Below are 20,806 nucleotides of genomic sequence, written 5' to 3'. Positions count from 1 at the left end.
ATGCAGACAAACTGCCCCCGCATCGGCTTTATGACTGCCCGATTGAGTTGCTACCTGGAGCCGAAATACCTTTCGGCAGTATATACTCCCTCTCCGAGCCGGAACTCAAGGCCCTGAAGGAGTACTTAGACGAAAATCTAAAAAAAGGTTTTATCCGACCTTCCACATCTCCTGCAGGGGCCCCCTTCTTCTTCGTGGAGAAAAAAGACTCTTCTCTACGCCCTTGCATAGATTATCGAAAGCTCAACAACGTTTCTGTGAAGAACCGGTACCCTCTCCCCCTGATTTCTGAACTCCTCGAGAGACTTCGGGCGTCTTCACTAAGCTGGATCTCAGAGGAGCCTACAACCTGGTCCGAATTCGCCTGGGGTACGAGTGGAAAACCGCCTTCCGAACCCGCTATGGTCACTTCGAGTATCTGGTCATGCCTTTCGGCCTCTGCAATGCCCCTGCTACCTTCCAACATTTTATCAACGACGTCCTCAGGGACATGCTTGACCAATTTGTGGTAGCATATCTGGACGATATTTTGATTTTCTCAGAAGACCTTGAACAACATCGTGGGCATGTCCGCAGGGTGCTACAGAAACTCTGTGAACAGTCTCTCTATAGTAAATTGGAGAAGTGTGAATTTGAACAGACTTCCACCCAATTCCTCGGCTATATTATTTCCCTGGAGGGCTTAAGTATGGATCCCCGGAAGATCCAGGCCGAGACTGAGTGGCCCGCCCCAAAGAACGAAAAGGAGGTCCAGAGGTTTGTAGGTTTTACAGCTGCCAAGCATGGAATGCGTGGCTCTGCAGAGGAGTTGGTGACACTGCCACGACTTGCAGGCAGGCCTGCTGCCACCTCCTCTACTTCTCCTACGCCATCCTCTTTGCTAACCTCCTCGCCTGAGTCCTCTTCTGCTGCTGTGTCTTGCTCCACATCAACTGCACCCCCTTAGCTACCCTGGGGGTAGAGGTCACAAATAAAGGACTGGCCGCTGTGGAGGTCACTGGTAAAGGGGAGGGCGCTGTGGATGTTACTGTTAAGAGGGCAGGCCGCCTTGGTGGTCACTTTGAAAGGGGCGGGCACTAATTGGCAATGTATCACCATTTAAGATGGCATAAACTACAAAGTAGTAATCTATACTGAAGTTCATGTTAAAGTTTACTTTATTCTTTTGAACAAATCCTGATAAAAGCCTACAACTAAGATCCGCTGAGATTTTTTCTCCCCCATCCTGGCAATTTATATGCCAAGCATAAATTTACTGTTGAATGTGAGATATAGACAGGAAATAAAAAGGCGGAAGGACTTGGAGAATAATTAGGCAAGAACAAAGTACATATTTAACCAAAGAATTAACAATACGCATGTTGTGGAACACCAGCTGTTACAGTAATTGTCATTTCTGGAGACATGCATTGTTATCATTACAGATTTTTTCTGAAACAATGTGCAATACTTTACATTCCTATACATCAGCAGCTGGTCATGGAAAATCAATGACTTCATCCCAGTGGCGTAGGGATCGCCATAGCAACCATAGCAGTGGCTATGGGGCCCTACGCCACTGGGGGCCCGCCCGGGCCTGTTGATTTTTATATATTTTTTTTCTTTACATCCACTTGCCGGCTCGGGCCTGGCTGGGGACGGGGAGAAGGAGTCAGGAGAGAGCAGGGCAGTGAGGGCACGACGGGGCCGGGCAGCAGATGAGAGAGGCCGCGGTGGAGGGGGCCGGGGTCACGGGGTTGTGTACTATACCTGGTCCTGGAGTCTAGGAGGGAGTGGCCTCGATTCCCGCTGCAGCAGTGTCTGAGACTGACTGAGAGTGTCAGTCTCACTGCTGCCAGCCTGTGCCTCAGCTCAGTCTGCCTGCGCTGTGGTGGGACCGGTGACCGGTCCGAGTCTGACCCTTCTCCAGTCTGCTCCCTCCTCCTCAACTGGTCAGTGGTCTCCACTCCACTCTGGCGTCCACTCTACTGTCTCCAGTCCTGCCTCTGTGCCTGTGCCTGTGGCTACAGCTGTTTCTGTTCTGATTGTGCCAGTGTGCCTCAGTCTAAAAGTAAGTGTTAGAACTTAGAACTAAGGTTCAGAAGATTATGATGATCATTACAGTATCGTGATGATGTTGAACTTGATAATGATCTGAATTCTGAAGTTAAAAAGAGCTGCCTGCAGACCTGAAGTGAAGGAGGGTGTGGGGGCCCCTGCCCCCTTCCTTCTCTTGGGGCCCCTGCGCCCTCCTTATCATTGCAGGTATGCAGTCAGCTCTTTTTAACTTCAGAATTCAGATCATCAGACTCTCACCAATTACAAATTTACAGCACACACACCTCTGTAGTGTCCACCATCAGACAGGGGAAGAAACCCCAGAACTAGAGTTTCCCCCCCAACTGGGGTTTCTTCCCTCCCCTGTCTGATGGTGGACACTACAGAGGTGTGTGCTGTAATTAGTAAGTGAGAGTCTGATGATCTGAAGTTAAAAAGAGATGCCAGCAGTGATAAGGAGGACGCCCCTTCCTTCTTTTGGGGGGCACACTCTAGTTCTGGGGTTTATCCCCCTCCCTTCTTATATGACAGACTAAGGGTACTTTTACACTTGCGGCAGGACGGATCCGGCAGGCTGTTCAGCCTGTCGGATCCGTCCTGCCGCTATTTCGCTGGACCGCTGCTTCATCCCCATTGACTATAATGGGGATGAAGGAGGAGCTCCAGCGCAGCTCATGGCGGTGGGAGATCTAGGATAGGTGTTCGGGTGGGAGCTCTGGAAGAGGTGGTGGGAGGCCCGATAGATATGTGGGGGTGGGAGATGGGGGGGGCATGAAATTTTTTTGCTATGGGGCCCATGCATTTCTAGCTACGCCCCTGCTTCATCCATTAGAAAAACTGGGGGGGGAATCATCTCTGACCCAAATATTCAGATTTAATATTCATATTATTACAAATAAAGAATATTTTCAGTCTTTTTGTAACAAATTTTTTTTGTTGTCATATTCAATTTTTGTCATTAACCTCTTCACGACCGCAATCTGTATATATACGTGATAGCTGCACATGCCCCGTGCAGCTACCACGTGTATAGACGTCATGGCAGCTCTTTAATCCAAGCGCTGCAAAGCGCTTGGATTAAAGCTTCTGCCCCTGCCCTGCTGCTGTCACGGACAGCATACAGTCTAGTAATGCCAGCAAGGGGCCAATCAGAGTGGCCCCTTGCCGGCAATCGATCCGATTGGTTAGTCTGTGCAGACTAACCAATCGGATCGCGGCAGTGTTAAAATGCCGGTTTCAGGCTCTGATCTGCGCTCTGCAGATCAGAGCCTGAAAGCCGATAGTGTTCCTCATGCCCCCCGATCTGTGCCCCTCCAAGCCCTTAGTGCCCCTCTGTGCCCCGACGATCTGTGCCCCGACGATCTGTGCCCCTCTCCTGCGCTGATGGCATGCGGTCCGCCCCCTGCATTAATTTTCTAGCCGCCCCTCCTGCCCCAGCCTTCCTCGATATTGTGGGCAGCCTCCCGAACCCCCCCTTTCCAGCGCTGCCCCCCCCATCCCCCTGCTGTGTGCGATGGCGGCGGCTCCATTACTGAGCCGCCGCCATCAGCAGAGAGTGTCAGCTCTATGCTGACACTCTCCTGTAACCCCTATAGATGCCGCGGTTGCGGCATCCATGGGGTTAACAGAGGGAGGGAGCTCCCTCTCTCCACCATCGGGGCTGCAGCGCTGTGATTGCAGCACCCGATGGTTGCCATGGCAACCGGACGCTTTGCAAAAGCGTCCGGTTGCCATGGCAAAGGCGTCCAGTGCCGCCACCTACAGGCAATCTGGAAGTACTATACTTTGGAATGCAAGAGCATTGAAAAGTATAGTACAACTATCATCCCCACTGGATCTTCAAGATCCAAGAGGGAACTGATAAAAAAAAAAGTGAAAATAATAAAAGTAAAAATAAATAAATAAAAATGTAAAATTAGAAAAAAGAAAATTGCCTTTTCCTATAAAAAAATGAAAAAATAAAATACACATATTAGGTGTCACCGCGTCCGTAACGACCATCTCTATAAATATATCACATGATAGACCCCGTCCGATAAACACCATAAAAATAAAATTCAAAAAACAGTGCCCAAAAAGCTATTTTTGTCACCTTACATCACAAAAAGTGCAACAGCAAGCGAACAAAAAGGCTTATGACCCCCAAAATAGTACCAATCAAACCGTCACCTCGTCCCGCAAAAAATGATACCCTATTTAAGACAATCGTCCAAAAAATAAAAAAGCTATGGCTCTCAGACTATAAAGACACTAAAACATCATTTTTTGGGTTTCAAAAATGCTATTACTGTGTAAAACTTAAATAAATAAGAAAAAGTATACATATTAGGTATTGCCACGTCCGTAACGATCTTCTCTATAAAACTATCACATGACCTAACTCCTCAGATGAACGCTGTAAAAATAAATAAATGAAAATTGTTCCAAAACAGCCAATTTTTGGGTCACCTTGCCCCATAAAGTGTAATAATGAATGATCAAAAAATCCTATGTACCCAAAAATGGTACCAATAAAAACCTCAACACTTTCTGCAAAAAACGAGCCCCTGCACAAGACGATCGGCACAAAAATAAAAAACATATGGCGTTCAGAAAACCAATCCAGCACAATCTACCTTCCAAAAACCATATGGCATTCCTTTCCTTCTGCGCCCTGCCGTGTGCTCGTACAGCAGTTTATGACCACATGTGGGGTGTTTCTGTAAACCGCGGAATCAGGGTAATAAATATTGAGTTTTGTTTGGCTGTTAACTCTCAATGTGTTAAAGAAAAAAAAATTATAAAATGGAAAATCTGCCAAAAAAGTGAAATTTAGAAATTTCATCTCCATTTTCCTTTAATTCTTGTGGAACGCCTAAAGGGTTAACAAAGTTTTTAAAATCAGTTTTGAGTAACTTGAGGGGTGTAGTTTCTACAATGGGGTCATTTATGGGGGTTTCCACTATGTAAGCCCCACAAAGGGACTTCAGACCTGAACTGATCCTTAAAAAGTGGGTTTTGGAAATTTTCTTAAAAATTGTAAGAATGGCTTCTAAACTTCTAAGCCTTCTAACGTCCTAAAAAAATAAAATGACATTTCCAAAATGATGCAAACATAAAGTAGACATATGGGGAATGTTAAGTAATAAATATTTTATTAGGTATGACTTTCTGTTTTAGAAGCAGAGAAATTGAAATTTGGAAAATTGTGAATTTTTCCAAATTTTTGGTAAATTTGGAATTTTTTCATAAATAAAGGTGAAATATATTGACTCAAATATATGACTATCATGAAGTACAATGTGTCACGAGAAAACAATCTCAGAATGGCGTGGATAAGTAAAAGTGTTCCAAAGCTATTACCACATAAAGTGACGCATGTCAGATTTGTAAATTTTGACCTGGACACTGGGGCATCAATGACCATTGGTCATGAAAGGGTTAAAATGCAATTATATGGTATGAATTAATCATGTTTATGTTTATAAGGAGAAGGTGAAATATCTGTTCTTATCTTTTTCTGGAAGGAAGTCAGAGAATTCTTAAAGCATTATCACACCCAATATCAATTTTTTCCAGGTCCTCGCCAGATAACCCTAAATTAATATCAATCTCACATATAATTTGTGACATATAGGTGCAGATCTCCTAATCCTATCTAAAGAGAGTGCAATCATAGACAGGCACTCTACTGATGTGCCAGATTTATCACAGCAACTTAAATTTGCTTCATGGATAGACAATCTTGTCTAACTTCATAGTTACCCTCTACAGGTTGAGTTACTTTGTAGCAAAATGTTGTGCCTCTTTTCCTACTAAGTTATACCCCTTTCCCACAAAGTCATGCTCCCTCATTAAGCAAAATGCAGTGGATTATTCTTTTTGGTGCATTTACTGCATAAACATGTCAAAAACTTAATTTGACATTATACACTATAAGGGCACCAAAATTTGCCCCATTTTCCGACAAATTCTGTATACAATCGCATTAGCAAATGTGGGCGATAGTCTTTAAAGATACATCAACAAGGAATGTATACTCTGTGGATTTGCTGCCGCAGATTTGCGTGTGGAAAATCCATAGCATTTTAACCACCTCCGGACCGCCTAACGCAGATTCGCGTTCCGGAGGTGGCAGCGCTGCGCAGAGTCACGCATATACGCGTCATCTCGCGAGACGCAAGATTTCGCTCCAAGCCGGCCCGCGCATGCGCATCGCGGGCCGGCAAAAGTTAAAGAAGAAGTTCGTCACCAGCCTGCCAGCAACGATCATTGGCTGGCAGGCTGGCGATTTTCAAAAAATCCAATCACAAGTCATATAACAGATCATATTAGTAAATATGATCTGTTATATGGCTTCTCTGCTCCTCTGCTGGTCCTTTTCGTCGGTTGGATCCGGCAGAGGAGCAGACTGAACTGTGAGTACACCAAACACTTCACTGTAGCCCCAGATCACCCCCCTGCACCCAAATTAACCCTTTGATCACCCCTTTGATCGCCCCTGTCAATCACTAGTGAAAGGAAAAAAAGTGATCAGTGTAAACTGTCACTTTTTTTTTCACTAGTATTGGCTGTTAGGTTTTAGGGATAGTTTAGGTCCCTTGGTTAGGTAGTTTAGCGTGAGTTAGCGCCCAGCCCACCGCACCGCAGTCACTTATTCGCTGTTTAGCGTATCGCTAATCAGCATTTGTACTTTTATAGTATCTGTAAGTGATCAAAACTGATCACGGTCAGATCTATAATAGTATTAGTGTCACCTTAGCTCGCCCTCCACCCAAAACGCAGTGTTTGCCCGATCAGGCCTGATCGGTCGCCCACACGTGCATTCACCCACGCCCACCCCACCGCAGTGACAAAAAATATATATTTTTTTGATCACTGCACATTCATTTTACACGCTCTGCGGCGATAAAAAAATCAGTTTTGATATTTTTTATCAACCGCAGCGGCCTCCGGTACTTCGCTAGCCTCCCCTTTGTAAGACAGGCTTGCTTTTTTTCTTGGGTAGTCTCAGGGAATACCCCTAAATTTAGTAGTCCAAAATGTCAAACAGGGGGTATTCTTCTGAAGAGGCCTACAGGATTCTGACCCAGTCGGATGAGGAGTGGGAACCCTCATCTGACTAATCTAGCGGGTCAGAATATGAACCTGTGGAAAGCAGTGGCTCTCTGACCCAAAGTTCGGACGAGGAGGTGGAGGTCCCTGACAGCACCAGGCGTACCCGGCCCCGTGTCGCTAGACCACAGGTTACGCAGGATCCGCTTCAAGAGCAGCAGAGTGGGGCTGTCGCTGCCGGATCACGTGGTGAGGCATACACCAGCAGCGCAGCCCTCCCTGGACCTAGTACCAGCACTGCCGTACAACATGGTGACGTGGCGAGCACCAGAAGGGCAGTTGAAGCTGGTACGGTGGCACGTGCACTAGTTACCCCGTCGCAGCCACCGCACAGACAGGCCCGTAGAGCCCCTAGAGTCCCTGAGGTGCTGGCAAACCCTGATTGGCAGTCACCAACTTCAGCCGCACCATTAGTTCCCCCTCTCACCGCCCAGTCTGGAGTTCGGGTTGAGACGGCTCAAATCGGTTCGGCCCTGGGATTTTTTGAGCTGTTCTTGACTGCGGAGCTCTTGGACTTAGTCGTGGCAGAGACAAACCGGTATGCCACCCAATTTATATCCGCCAACCCGGGAAGCTATTATGCCCAGCCTTTCCGGTGGAAACCAGTCCAAGTTTCCGAACTTAAATTTTTTTTGGGTCTTCTCCTCAACATGGGTCTAACTAAAAAGCATGAATTGCGGTCATATTGGTCCACGAACCCGATTCATCACATGCCCATGTTCTCTGCTGCTATGTCCAGGGCACGTTTTGAGACCATCCTGCGTTTCCTGCATTTTAGCGACAACACCACCTCCCGTCCCAGAGGCCACCCAGCTTTTGACCGGCTCCACAAAATTCGGCCCCTCATAGACCATTTCAACCAGAAATTTGCAGATTTGTATACCCCCGAGCAAAACATCTGCGTAGGCGAGTCCCTAATACATTTTACCGGGCGCCTTGGCTTCAAACAATACATCCCAAGCAAGCGTGCCCGGTATGGGGTCAAATTGTATAAGCTCTGTGAAAGGGCCACAGGCTATACCCACAAATTTCGGATCTATGAGGGAAAAGATCAGACCCTGGAGCCGGTCAGTTGCCCTGACTACCTGGGGAGCAGTGGGAAGACAGTCTGGGACTTGGTGTCACCCTTATTCGGCAAGGGGTACCATCTTTATGTGGACAATTTCTACACAAGTGTGGCCCTCTTTAGGCATTTGTTTCTAGAACGGATTTGCGCCTGTGGCACCGCGCGAACTAGTCGCGTGGGCTTCCCCCAACGGCTTGTAACCACCCGTCTTGCAAGGGGGGAGAGGGCTGCCTTGTGTAACGAAGAACTGCTCGCGGTGAAATGGAGAGACAAGCGTGACGTTTACATGCTCTCCTCCATTCACACAGACATGACAATCCAAATTGAGCGAGCAACCCGTGTCATTGAAAAGCCCCTCTGTGTCCACGACTATAATGCGCTCATGGGAGGGGTGGACTTCAATGACCAGATGTTGTCTCCGTATTTAGTTTCCCGCAGAACCAGACGCTGGTATAAGAAGGTGTCTGTATATTTAATTCAATTGGCGCTGTATAATAGTTTTGTTCTCTACAGTAAGGCTGGGAGAACACGATCCTTCCTCAAATTCCAGGAAGAGATCATCGAGAACCTCCTTTATCCAGGAGGTTCCGTGGCCCCATCCACCAGTGTAGTTAGCCGTCTACACGAGCGACATTTCCACAGTGTCGTTCCTGGTACCTCAACCCAACCGTCACCCCGAAAAAGATGTCGTGTCTGTAGCAGGAGTGGAATAAGGCGTGACACCCGCTATTTCTGTCCTGACTGTCCTGACCACCCTGCCCTATGCTATGGAGAGTGTTTCCGGAAGTACCACACACAGGTACACCTAGCATAGGGATTGCATCTCACAGGACAGGCACACAGGGCTATTAGGGCCCTTACACTCACAGCTGCTGCAAACCTCTCCTTTCACCTGGGATAAAGTGCATAACGTACTTCGCCACATCTTTGGGCGATTTGCGCTTTGCACATTGTCCCATGGGGAGGGAGAGGTTTGTTCTATAAAGGTAAAAAAAACTAAACAAAAAAAAAAATACCGGTAAGTAAAAAGGTTAATGTTCAGTTAAAAAAGTTAAAAAAAAGTTTAATATGTTCTGTTCAAAAGTTAATAAATTTATTGCGTTGCGGCCTGGTTTTTTCTTTTTTGTTTTGTTTTTTTTACCTTCCAGGTGGACCAACCGATCGACTAGCTGCAGCACTGATGTGCATTCGGACAGAAGCATTGCGCTGCTGTCAGATTACACGCAAGTCGGTGTATGCGGCGCTGCAAGACGAGATTTCTCCTCTGCAGTAAAAGATACGTTTGCCGAGGCATATGAGCTGAGGAGGTGGCGGTGTTCATATACTTTGGCAAACACTTTGTATATATAAAAAAAAAAATCCCGGCAATGATTTATTCATCCACATCGATTGATGTGAATGGAGAAATCTGGTTTGCCAGGGCATACGAGCTAAGTGGGTATGGATGTTCAGCGGAGCTCCTATGTCCTGGCAGACGCCTTTCCCCTCCTTTTTCTTTTTTTGGCAGAGATTTTTTCATCCACATTGATCGATGCGAATGAAGAAATCTGTGCCGTTCATTTTTTTCTTTCAGCCCAGAGGCTGAACGGAAAAAAAATATCTCATTACCCGTATGCTCAATATAAGGAGAATAGCAGAAACTCCTAATGCTGGGCATACATGTAATGATTGCGGAGACCCTCAAATGCCAGGGCAGTACAAACACCCCACAAATAACACCATTTTGGAAAGAAGACACCCCAAGGTATTCGCTGAGGGGCATATTGAGTCCATGAAAGATTGAAATTTTTGTCCCAAGTTGGCGGAAAGGGAGACTTTGTGAGAAAAAAATCTAAAAAATCAATTTCCGCTAACTTGTGCCCAAAATTTTTTTTTTTCTATGAACTCGCCATGCCCTTCATTGAATACCTTGGGGTGTCTTCTTTCCAAAATGGGGTCACATGTGGGGTATTTATACTGCCCTGGCATTTTAGGGGCCCCAAAGCGTGAGAAGAAGTCTGGTATCCAAATGTCTAAAAATGCCCTCCTAAAAGGAATTTGAGCCCCTTTGCCCACCTAGGCTGCAAAAAAGTGTCACACATCTGGTATCTCCGTATTCAGGAGAAGTTGGGGAATGTGTTTTGGGGTGTATTTTACATATACCCATGCTGGGTGAGATAAATATCTTGGTCAAATGCCAACTTTGTATAAAAAAATGGGAAAAGTTGTCTTTTGCCAAGATATTTCTCTCACCCAGCATGGGTATATGTAAAATGACACCCCAAAACACATTCCCCAACTTCTCCTGAATACGGAGATACCACATGTGTGACACTTTTTTGCAGCCTAGGTGGGCAAAGGGGCCCACATTCCAAAGAGCACCTTTCGGATTTCACAGGTCATTTACCTACTTACCACACATTAGGGCCCCTGGAAAATGCCAGGGCAGTATAACTACCCCACAAGTGACCCCATTTTGGAAAGAAGACACCCCAAGGTATTCCGTGAGGGGCATGGTAAGTTCCTAGAATTTTTTATTTTTTGTCACAAGTTAGTGGAAAATGATTTTTTTTTATTTATTTTTTTCATGCAAAGTATCATATTCCACTAACTTGTGACAAAAAATAAAAACTTCCATGAACTCACTATGCCCATCAGCGAATACCTTCTGGTCTCTTCTTTCCAAAATGGGGTCACTTGTGGGGTAGTTATACTGCCCTGGCATTCTAGGGGCCCAAATGTGTGGTAAGGAGTTTGATATCAAATTCTGTAAAAAATGACCAGTGAAATCCGAAAGGTGCTCTTTGGAATATGGGCCCCTTTGCCCACCTAGGCTGCAAAAAAGTGTCACACATCTGGTATCTCCGTATTCAGGAGAAGTTGGGGAACGTGTTTTGGGGTGTCATTTTACATATACCCATGCTGGGTGAGAGAAATATCTTGGCAAAAGACAACTTTTCCCATTTTTTTATACAAAGTTGGCATTTGACCAAGATATTTATCGCTAACTTGTGACAAAAAATAAAAAGTTCTATGAACTCACTATGCCCATCAGCGAATACCTTAGGGTGTCTACTTTCCGAAATGGGGTCATTTGTGGGGTGTTTGTACTGTCTGGGCATTGTAGAACCTCAGGAAACATGACAGGTGCTCAGAAAGTCAGAGCTGCTTCAAAAAGCGGAAATTCACATTTTTGTACCATAGTTTGTAAACGCTATAACTTTTACCCAAACATTTTTTTTTTACCCAAACATTTTTTTTTTATCAAAGACATGTAGAACAATAAATTTAGAGCAAAATTTATATATGGATGTCGTTTTTTTTGCAAAATTTTACACCTGAAAGTGAAAAATGTCATTTTTTTGTAAAAAAATCGTTCAATTTCGATTAATAACAAAAAAAGTAAAAATGTCAGCAGCAATGAAATACCACCAAATGAAAGCTCTATTAGTGAGAAGAAAAGGAGGTAAAATTCATTTGGGTGGTAAGTTGCATGACCGAGCAATAAACGGTGAAAGTAGTGTAGGTCAGAAGTGTAAAAAGTGGCCTGGTCTTTCAGGGTGTTTAAGCACTGGGGGCTGAGGTGGTTAAAGTACCAGCAAAATGGATGAGATTTTAAGAAATCTGCAGATTTCAAATTCATTAAAATTCATTTAAATTAAAATGAATTTACATTCAATAACAAAAAAGTTTAAAGGGTTGTCCCGCAAAAAGTATTCTATAATTTTCAAACCAGCACCTGAATCTGAATACTTTTGTAATTGCATTAATTACAAAATTAGCATAGCCAGTGAAATATTCAATAAAATTTATCTGCAAAACGCCACCTGCATTTTTTTTCTTATTTCCTAGACCTGCTCACTGAGAAGGCCGCACATGCTCAGTTTCATCCTACTGCCTCCTGAGCTGTGATAGGGAGAGCTGAGACACGCCCCCTTAGCTGCAGCAGAAAAGACACTCCCCTGAGCTGTCAGCTTGATATAAATCTAACAGAGCAATGAATGGGGGGGATCTCTGGATCCATGTGAGGTACAGGGCTGGTTCTAGCTTTGTTAGAAAGAGGTTGTCATGTACTATGTGATGTCTGATTTTCATTTTTACATTAGTCATAGGATAACCCCTTTAATGCAACGTTGGATAACTACTAGAAATGAAAATAAAAAAACTTTTAAACCATGTAAGCATGACCACTGCTCTGTTCAAATGATTGACACATGACACATGTCTTCATAGCAGATAACTACTACATTAATCAGCACAATGGCTGCTAAAATGTTTAAAAATTCAGCTAAAAAAATACTGCTGTCAGAATTGTAAGAAAAATGGATTACAGATAAAGCGGCAAGCTGGGCATAATAATTATTGCATCAGTCAATTAGTTCTGGATATAGGTTTCAGATTCTAATGCAGCACATCAATACTTTTCATTCCTCTAATCTTTGAATGAATGTACTAAACAGGTCAGGTTTTTAGACAATGACAAAAACATCTTCTGTTTCACATGTCCAACCTGCAGCACTCCAGCTGTTGCAAGACTACAACTCCCAGCATGCCCTGATAGATAGCTGCAGATCACAGGGCCACAGGTTGGACATCTCTGGGCTACATGGTACTGTACATGCATGGCAATAAAGAGAATGCAAGCTTAAATATGGTGGCCAAAACAAGACAAGGTAAAATGTGCTTAAAATTATCATTTAGATTCACTATATCTTTGTTAATATCATGAAGTAGAGCACTAACAGGTGTAAGTTTTTGGACCATGATGCAAAATCCTTTGCATGCTACTTTTCTCTTATGGGCTGACTAACATATCTTTAAACAAGATGTATTAAATGTCTAGGATATAGAGTAGAACTAGTATAAATATTCAGTATTGCACTAATAGAGCATATGTATATTATATAGGGTGTTCCCTGTTCTGGAGTTATCCACTACATGTATTGGATGAACATTGGAGATATAAGGTCTGGCCAGATGTGGCTGATCAACAAGGCTTCCATTTGTAAAAGTGTTGTCTTCAGGCTATTATTAATCTATAATAAGCACTACCCCCAGTGGTGACCCAACCACAGGGGAACATGAGGTTTGATAACAATGCCATATAAATTGATGATGGGCTCGGCAAGGTGTGTGGACCCATGTGGATTGGTGCTGAACTAGTAGCCCAGTCTGCCACTGCATGTTCAATGGTGGCTTGCAGAACATCTGATGATTTTTCTACCCTTGGTTAAAGGTTATCCACCTGGATTCGTCTTGACATCATTCTATCTTCCTATCAGAGGAATTTCAGGCTACTCTGGAAACAAATTCATTGGGAGGCCAGTTTCCCATATAGGGATGCCCTTATCAAGTTTATTGCTGCATTTTTAAAGAAGTGGAGAGCTAGATTAGATACGGGGGATTATTCTTCTCCCAACCAAAGGTCTTGCTTAAAAGGAGCATGGGCTGCTATATAAAACATGACAACCAGGGTAAAAGGGTTTTGTAAAGTTTACCATATACATTTTGTAAGACATGTTTGTATTATTTATGTGTATACCTTTGAAAGGTAAGTTTTAACTACATAGAATAAAAGTTATGTTTTAAAGGGAGTCTGTCACCAGTTCTATGGTGTCCTAACTAAGGGCAACATAACAGATTACCTTAGTAAAATGCTGGACCACTTTCTAAATTACCCTGCTGGTCAGCCAAAATCTTGTATTAAACAGCATCAGTGCATAATGATGAGCCCGAATGTTCATGGAAAGTTCGAATGGGGCAGCACAAAATTGGTGACAGAGTCCCTTTTAATACTCTGTCTCCTCCATTGAAAAAATTATACACACAGCACAGTCATTTGGTTTTGATAGGTGTTTAGTTTTCTATGTGTTATCAAATGTTGTGTGAACAATATATAGGGGGAATTCATCATGAGGGTATTATTTAAAGACAATTTAGCTTGAACCTGCACCGTGGGAGTACTTTGTATAAAATTTATCAAATTTCACATGTTGTTTGTTAAATTTGTTACATCTTTAAACTTCATACTTTTCCCTATCAATGCTACTCCTGTTTTTCTATGGAACCTCCCACCTATAATGTAGTGACTTTGTGAATTGTTAAAAGTGTCAGTGATAAATCGGGAGTAAAGCTGTTTAACTTAGTTAACCACACGCACTTCTCCACCCATTTTTCAAAACTTGAGTGATTAATGTGAAAATGCAAAAAAAAAATGGTGTTAAATATTTTGCACGCAATTTGTGCAAAATACTCCAAAAAGTCGCAAAGCCTTATTTTGCAATTTTTTGAAGCCAGAATAGTGGTGTGCAGGGCTTGGTAAATTCTCCCCATCCTCATAATGTTTAAAAAAATCTGTGAGGAGCACCGTTTTCTATGTTTTTTGTCTGAATCATGAAGCAAATTGAATCTTTTAAATAAATTGTTCATAATCTTATTAAATTGGATACATCTTTTAAAATATTTACAGTCTTAATTTAGAAATGTTACTTTCTGTTATTTTTGTTATTTGTGTGCTAGTTTAGACAGGAACCATCTTTATTCTAAGTGTTATTTCTACGTTTGATTTTTCAGAAATACTGTTTGTGTTTTCAAGCAGTAATATCATGAAGTAGAGCACTAATAGGTGTAAGTTTTTGGACCATGATGCAAAATCCTTAACAGTGTTTCCTAACTTTATATGCAATTTTTTGTTCCTCTTCTTTTGATAGGAACTATTTGGCCATCTTCATAGATTGTAAGCTCTTGAGAGCAGGGCCCTGTCTCCTAGTGTTTCAGTTGTATATTAGCCAGTTACCTTTGTTTTGTATATGAACCCTATGAATTTGTAAAGCCCTGCAGAATATGGTGGGACTGTATAAATAAATATTATTATTATTATTATTATTAGGGTTGTCCCGATACCACTTTTTTAGGACCGAGTACAAGTACCGATACTTTTTTTCAAGTAGTCACCGATACCGAATACCGATACTTTTTTTAAATGTCATGTGACCGTTTTGGGGGATCTGTGGATCTGTGGATGACGCACTGTCATGTGGGGGATCTGTGGATGGCACTGTTATGGGGGACCTGTGGATGGCACTGTTATGGGGGATCTGTGGATGGCACTGTTATGGGGATCTGTGGATGGCACTGTTATGGGGGATCTGTGGATGGCACTGTTATGGGGGATCTGTGGATGGCACTGTTATGGGGGATCTGTGGATGGCACTGTTATGGGGGATCTGTGGATGGCACTGTTATGGGGGATCTGTGGATGGCGCTGTTATGGGGATCTGTGGATGGCGCTGTTATGGGGGATCTGTGGATGGCACTGTTATGGGGATCTGTGGATGGCACTGTTATGGGGATCTGTGGATGGCACTGTTATGGGGGATCTGTGGATGGCACTGTTATGGGGGATCTGTGGATGGCACTGTTATGGGGATCTGTGGATGGTACTGCTATGGGGTGGGATATCTGTGGATGGCATTGTTATGGGGTGGGGGGATCTGAGGATGGCATTGTTATTTGGTGGGGGATCTGTGGATGGAACTGTTATGGGGAGGATCTGTGGATGACACTGCTATATGTCATCCACAGATCCCCCTCATAACAGTGTCCCCCAATACACCGGGCCCCGCCGCTCACCGAAGTATTTATAAACGTGAATCCTTATCCTGTTGTTAAGTTGAACTAACGCTGCCCTCTCCCATGTTCCCCTGTATCCCCCTGTATCCCCACAGCACTTACTTAAGCTTCCATAGCAGGCAGAGCAGACGGCACCAGTAACGTCACTCACTGACGTCGCGCGCCTGCTCCGCCTGCTTCACTCATAAAGTGGGCGGAGCAGGCGCTCTACGTCAGTGAGTGACGTTACTGCTGCCGTCTGCTCTGCCTGCTATGGAAGCTTAAGTAAGTGCTGTGGGGATACAGGGGGATACAGGGGAACATGGGAGAGGGCAGCGTTAGTTCAACTTAACAACAGGATAAGGATTCACGTTTATAAATACTTCGGTGAGCGGCGGGGCCCGGTGTAAGAGTACAGTGACTGCACCGGGCCCCGCCCATAGTTACGCCTATAGTATTCTATTTATGTATCGGGGCGGGGTATCGGCGGCTGAGTACCGCCGAGAAAACTCGGAATCGGTCCCGATACCGATACTAGTATCGGTATCGGGACAACCCTAATTATTATTATTATTATTATCTTAGCCACCAGTTCCCCTTTATTACTGCAACCTTTTTATTAATACCTATAAAAACAAATATAGTAATATTACTGAACATACATTGTTATTCTTATTTCATGAAGCATATTATATTGCACATATTAATATCCCACTACAAGTATAACAAATACAGGAAAGCACTATAAAGATTGTCACATCTCAGCAATAAATGGGCAAAGTGAAGTAACAGCACAAGAATAATTATGGTACATGTATTGCAAACACGACAGTCACCATTAGTTTATACTGAATTTGTTAGATGAATCATACTGCATCATCATCCATATATAGTATGGTGCGCGTCAACATATGAGAGGTAACAGTATTTACTCATAAAATAGCTTACATTCTGTACTAGCCAAGTAGCAAAATAACCCTCACTTTACATTTTAAAAAACCCGATTAGACACAATTTTCTTTTATATAATACTTAAAGAACTTTAGTAGACTATACTTACAGGTAGTCCAGGGGGTCCAGGTCTGCCCGGAGGACCTTCATTTCCCTGTAAGAAAGGACAAGAGAAAGCATTAACGAGGAACTCTCTTGGATTTTTACATTGGTGGCATATCCTTAGCATAGTCATCGATATCAGATTGGTGGGTTCTGATCACCAGCATCATCATTAATCAGCTGGAAATAGATCTTAAAACCACACAATTATGTCCACTGTGTAGTGGATGGAGCTGGTTACTGCAGTGCTGCTTTCATTTCAATGGGAGCACTGCTACAGTAAACAGCTCCATCCACTAAAAATCCTGGAGAACCCCTTCAACATCAACAAATAACATTTGAAAGAAGTTAATAAATGTTACTACCACAATACAAACTGCTTACCTCCTCAACAAATTTTTCTGCCCTCACCCCATGTAATGCAATGGACAACAACTATTTAATTACTGTTATCAGAGATCTGTATATGGAAATTTGATGCGTTCTCTGCTACCCTGATGGCAAAAGGCAAAAATGAATGGTGAGCAATCTGACAGCCAAGCTCAGTGGGAGGAATGGAGTAATATCTGCCAAGGTCTGCTGCCATAACAGTACCCCCCTTACACCCCCTTTTTATTTGGCTAGGACTGTTGTAAAACATTTCTAAAGAAGGGATGTGCATTAATGTTTTAAGCAGGTTCATCCCTGGACCAAAACCCTTCCAGTCTACCAAATAGTAGTTTCTCCTTCGAACAATTTTCACCTTCAGGATGCTATTCACCTCAAACTTTCAGAACTGACTGGAGCGGGTACAGCTACAGGGGATTTGGAATAGCGATTGAGCACCAAGAAAAGGGACACATGAATGGATTTGGGGATACAAAACTCCAAATGGACCCTGAAAGCAAGGGGGATTTGTAAAAGGGTATCTTTACGCTGATATTCCTAAATGAGAACCAGGCCGTCTCCCGGAGATAGGTGCAGTGGCAATCTGCCTCTTTTGTAAGCAGACTTCTTCATTGCAGTTAATCCCTTGGTCAAGGAAGTCAGCAGAATCAAAAGAACAAGAGATGGCACTTGCCTTAGTATTCTTCTCCGCAGGGCTGAAATGTAGTACAAAATTAAAATAGGCAAAAAACAGTGACCACCAGGCCTGAAAAAGATTGAAACGTTGAGCCGACTGAAGAAAAGTCAGATTTTTATCATCAGTGTCGACGATGACAGGATAACACCCTCCAGGAGGTGTTGATGCTCTTCCATGACCAATTTAACAGCAATAATTTTTCTGCTGTATGTCTCTCAGACCCATAATACGAGGCTAGTCGAGAACCAGCTTTTCAGGATCCAAATTGTATAACTCAAGAAAAATAGGGAAGGTTCCTTTAACTCGGCCCTATTTCACCTTAAGGACTTTGCCATTTTTTGCAAATCTGACCAGTGTCACTTTAAGTGCTGATAACTTTAAAACGCTTTGACTTATCCAGGCCATTCTGAGATAGTTTTTTCGTCACATTTTGTACTTTATGACACTGGTAAAATGAAGTAAAAAAATATATTTTTTATTTATAAAAAAATACCAAATTTACCAAAAATTTGTAAAAAAATGGCAAATTTCCAAGTTTCAATTTCTCTACTTCTATAATACATAGTAATACCTCCAAAAATAGTTATTACTTTACATTCCCCATGTGTCTACTTCATGTTTGGATCATTTTGGTGGAGGGTGGACCCCGAAGGGCTGTGGCGATGCGTAGGACTTAAAAAGCTCTGCATGTCCTTCATCAACAACACGTCTGTAAAGCTACTCCGTACTGGTCTTGCTGTGTAAAGGGTTCCCACCCCAGTATACAATTAATTAAAGATCACAGAAGTTGAGCTTCAGTTGAAATGCTTTTATTTATGCATTAGATAGACATGTGGCAGTTTCGTGTTAACGTTTTCGGCACGTAGGCCTTCGTCAGACACTGTGCCGCAGTCGGTAGCCTGCACAGAAGAAGAAGTTCACACCTAGTGAGATGTGCATATAGCACTTTAGGGTAAGAGGTGTTCATCTGAGGGGTTAGGTCATGTGATATGTTTATAGAGCTGGTCGATACAGACGTGGCGATACCTAATATGTATACTCCCCCCCCCCCCCTGTTTTTTAGCAATTTTTTTTTAACTTTATTTGGGGAAAATAATGTTTTTGTTTATTTTTACTTGAAACTTTAAATTTTTGGGGGGGAAAATTTATTTTTTCAATTTTTTTTTCACTTTCCTTTTTGTCCTACTTTGGGACTTGAACTTTTGGTGGTCTAATCCTTTATAATGCATTGCAATACTTCTGTATTGGAATGCATTGGCTGTATGAGTAATACTGTGTGTATTACTAATACAGCTTCCGGCCTGTGAGATCCAGTTGGCTGAATCTCACAGGCTCGTCACCGGAAGGCAGCGCAATGCCTCAGGAAGGCATCGCGCTGCCTTTCTTACCAGCGGGTCCCCCCCACAGCACCATGGGGACCCGATGGCGCCACCGCCGCCGCACCAGGTATTGCATTGCAGAGGAAAAAAGGGCATGACGCGATATTCGTCATAGTCACTGGTGTTAAAAGTAGTCTTCCACTCATCACCTTCTTGAATGCAGATCAAGTTTTAAGCCCCTCTGAAACCAGATTTCCTGAACATCCAGATTCTGTCAAAAAGATCTGGGTTTAGAGAACCAGAGGGTACCTGTTTGCCAATGATAAAGCGATCTTTTTAGGATAGGAACCTTCACTAAATACTACCTTTTCTGGTGCCATACTGGCACAAATAATTTCGTACAAAATGTATTTGCCAAGAATCTCACATTTATTACGTAGTATTAACACTTTCTATAGTGAGTATGGCACCATTGTATTTACTTTGTTATTTGTGTTTTCAAAGTGCTGTTGCATTGTGTTTGTTTTTGCTTTTGTTCTTACAGACATGGCGATGTGCACCAGTGCAATGGAATGTGCTGACTAACCCCCACTTTTTTTTTTTTGCAGTATGCCATGGAGGTGTGGCAGAATCCATTGGTCCTGTACTCCTGACCAGTAATGGCCAGTTCGCCGTGTTCGCCCGCGAACACATGCGGGCTGCCATCTTTTCTCACAAGTCCGGCCCTTACCTGTGCCTGTGCTGCGAGCCGATCTGAAAACAAATGCTGTCATCGGGATCAGGCAGTTCCGAGAACAGCCCGATGAAGGCCCCCGGTGGCTGTTCTCGAAACTGCCTGCTCCCGCTGACTGCATTTGTTTTCAGACCGGCTCGCGCACAGGCACAGGTAAGGGCTTACCTGCGTCTCTTCGGACTTGTGAGAAAAGATGTCAGCCCGCATATGTTCGCAGGTGAACACGGCGAACTGGCCATCACTGCTCCTGACTAACCTGTCTGTCCCACAGGCTGATTTTAACCCCTTAAGGACCCTGCCATTTTTCACCTTAAGGACCAGGCCATTTTTTTTTAATCTGACATGTGTCAATTTATGTGGTGATAACTTTAAAACGCTTTCACTTATCCAAGCCATTCTGAGATTGTTTTCTCATCACATATTGTACTTCATGACTGTGGTAAATTTGAGTCAAAATATTTCATTTTTATTTAGAAAAATTTGCAATTTTCTAAATTTCAATTTCTCTGCTTTTAAAACAGATAGTGATACCTAAAATATTTATTACTTTACATTTCCTATATGTCTACTTCAGGTTTGGATCATTTTGTAAATTACGTTTTCTTTTTTTGGGATGTTATAAGGCTTAGAAGTTTAGAAACAAATCGGGAAAATTTTCAGAAAATTTCCAAAACCCACTTTTTAAGGACCAGTTCAGGTCTGAAGTCACTTTGTGAGGCTTACATAATATAAACCACCCATAAATGACTTAATTTTAGAAACTACACCCCTCAGGGTATTCAAAACAGATTTTACAAATGTTTTTAGCCCTTTAGGTGTTTCACAAGAATTAAAGGAAAATGGAGATAAAA

At 43.1% G+C, this 20,806-nt stretch overlaps 1 protein-coding gene across 1 annotated transcript in view; it reads right to left on the bottom strand.

The window, feature by feature from the left end:
* The window catches only part of LOC120998109 (collagen alpha-1(XIX) chain-like), a 378,018-nt gene that overhangs the window by 231,921 nt on the left and 125,291 nt on the right, over window positions 1–20,806 (bottom strand). The window contains exon 13 of the mRNA XM_040428629.1: window positions 16,848–16,892. Coding sequence (XP_040284563.1) covers window positions 16,848–16,892 — 45 coding nt within the window. The remainder of the gene's footprint in view (window positions 1–16,847; window positions 16,893–20,806) is intronic.

This window comes from Bufo bufo, chromosome 4 (genome assembly GCF_905171765.1).
Source record: "Bufo bufo chromosome 4, aBufBuf1.1, whole genome shotgun sequence".
Classification (NCBI taxonomy): Eukaryota; Metazoa; Chordata; class Amphibia; order Anura; family Bufonidae; genus Bufo; species Bufo bufo.
This window is presented reverse-complemented; position numbering and strand designations above follow the sequence as displayed.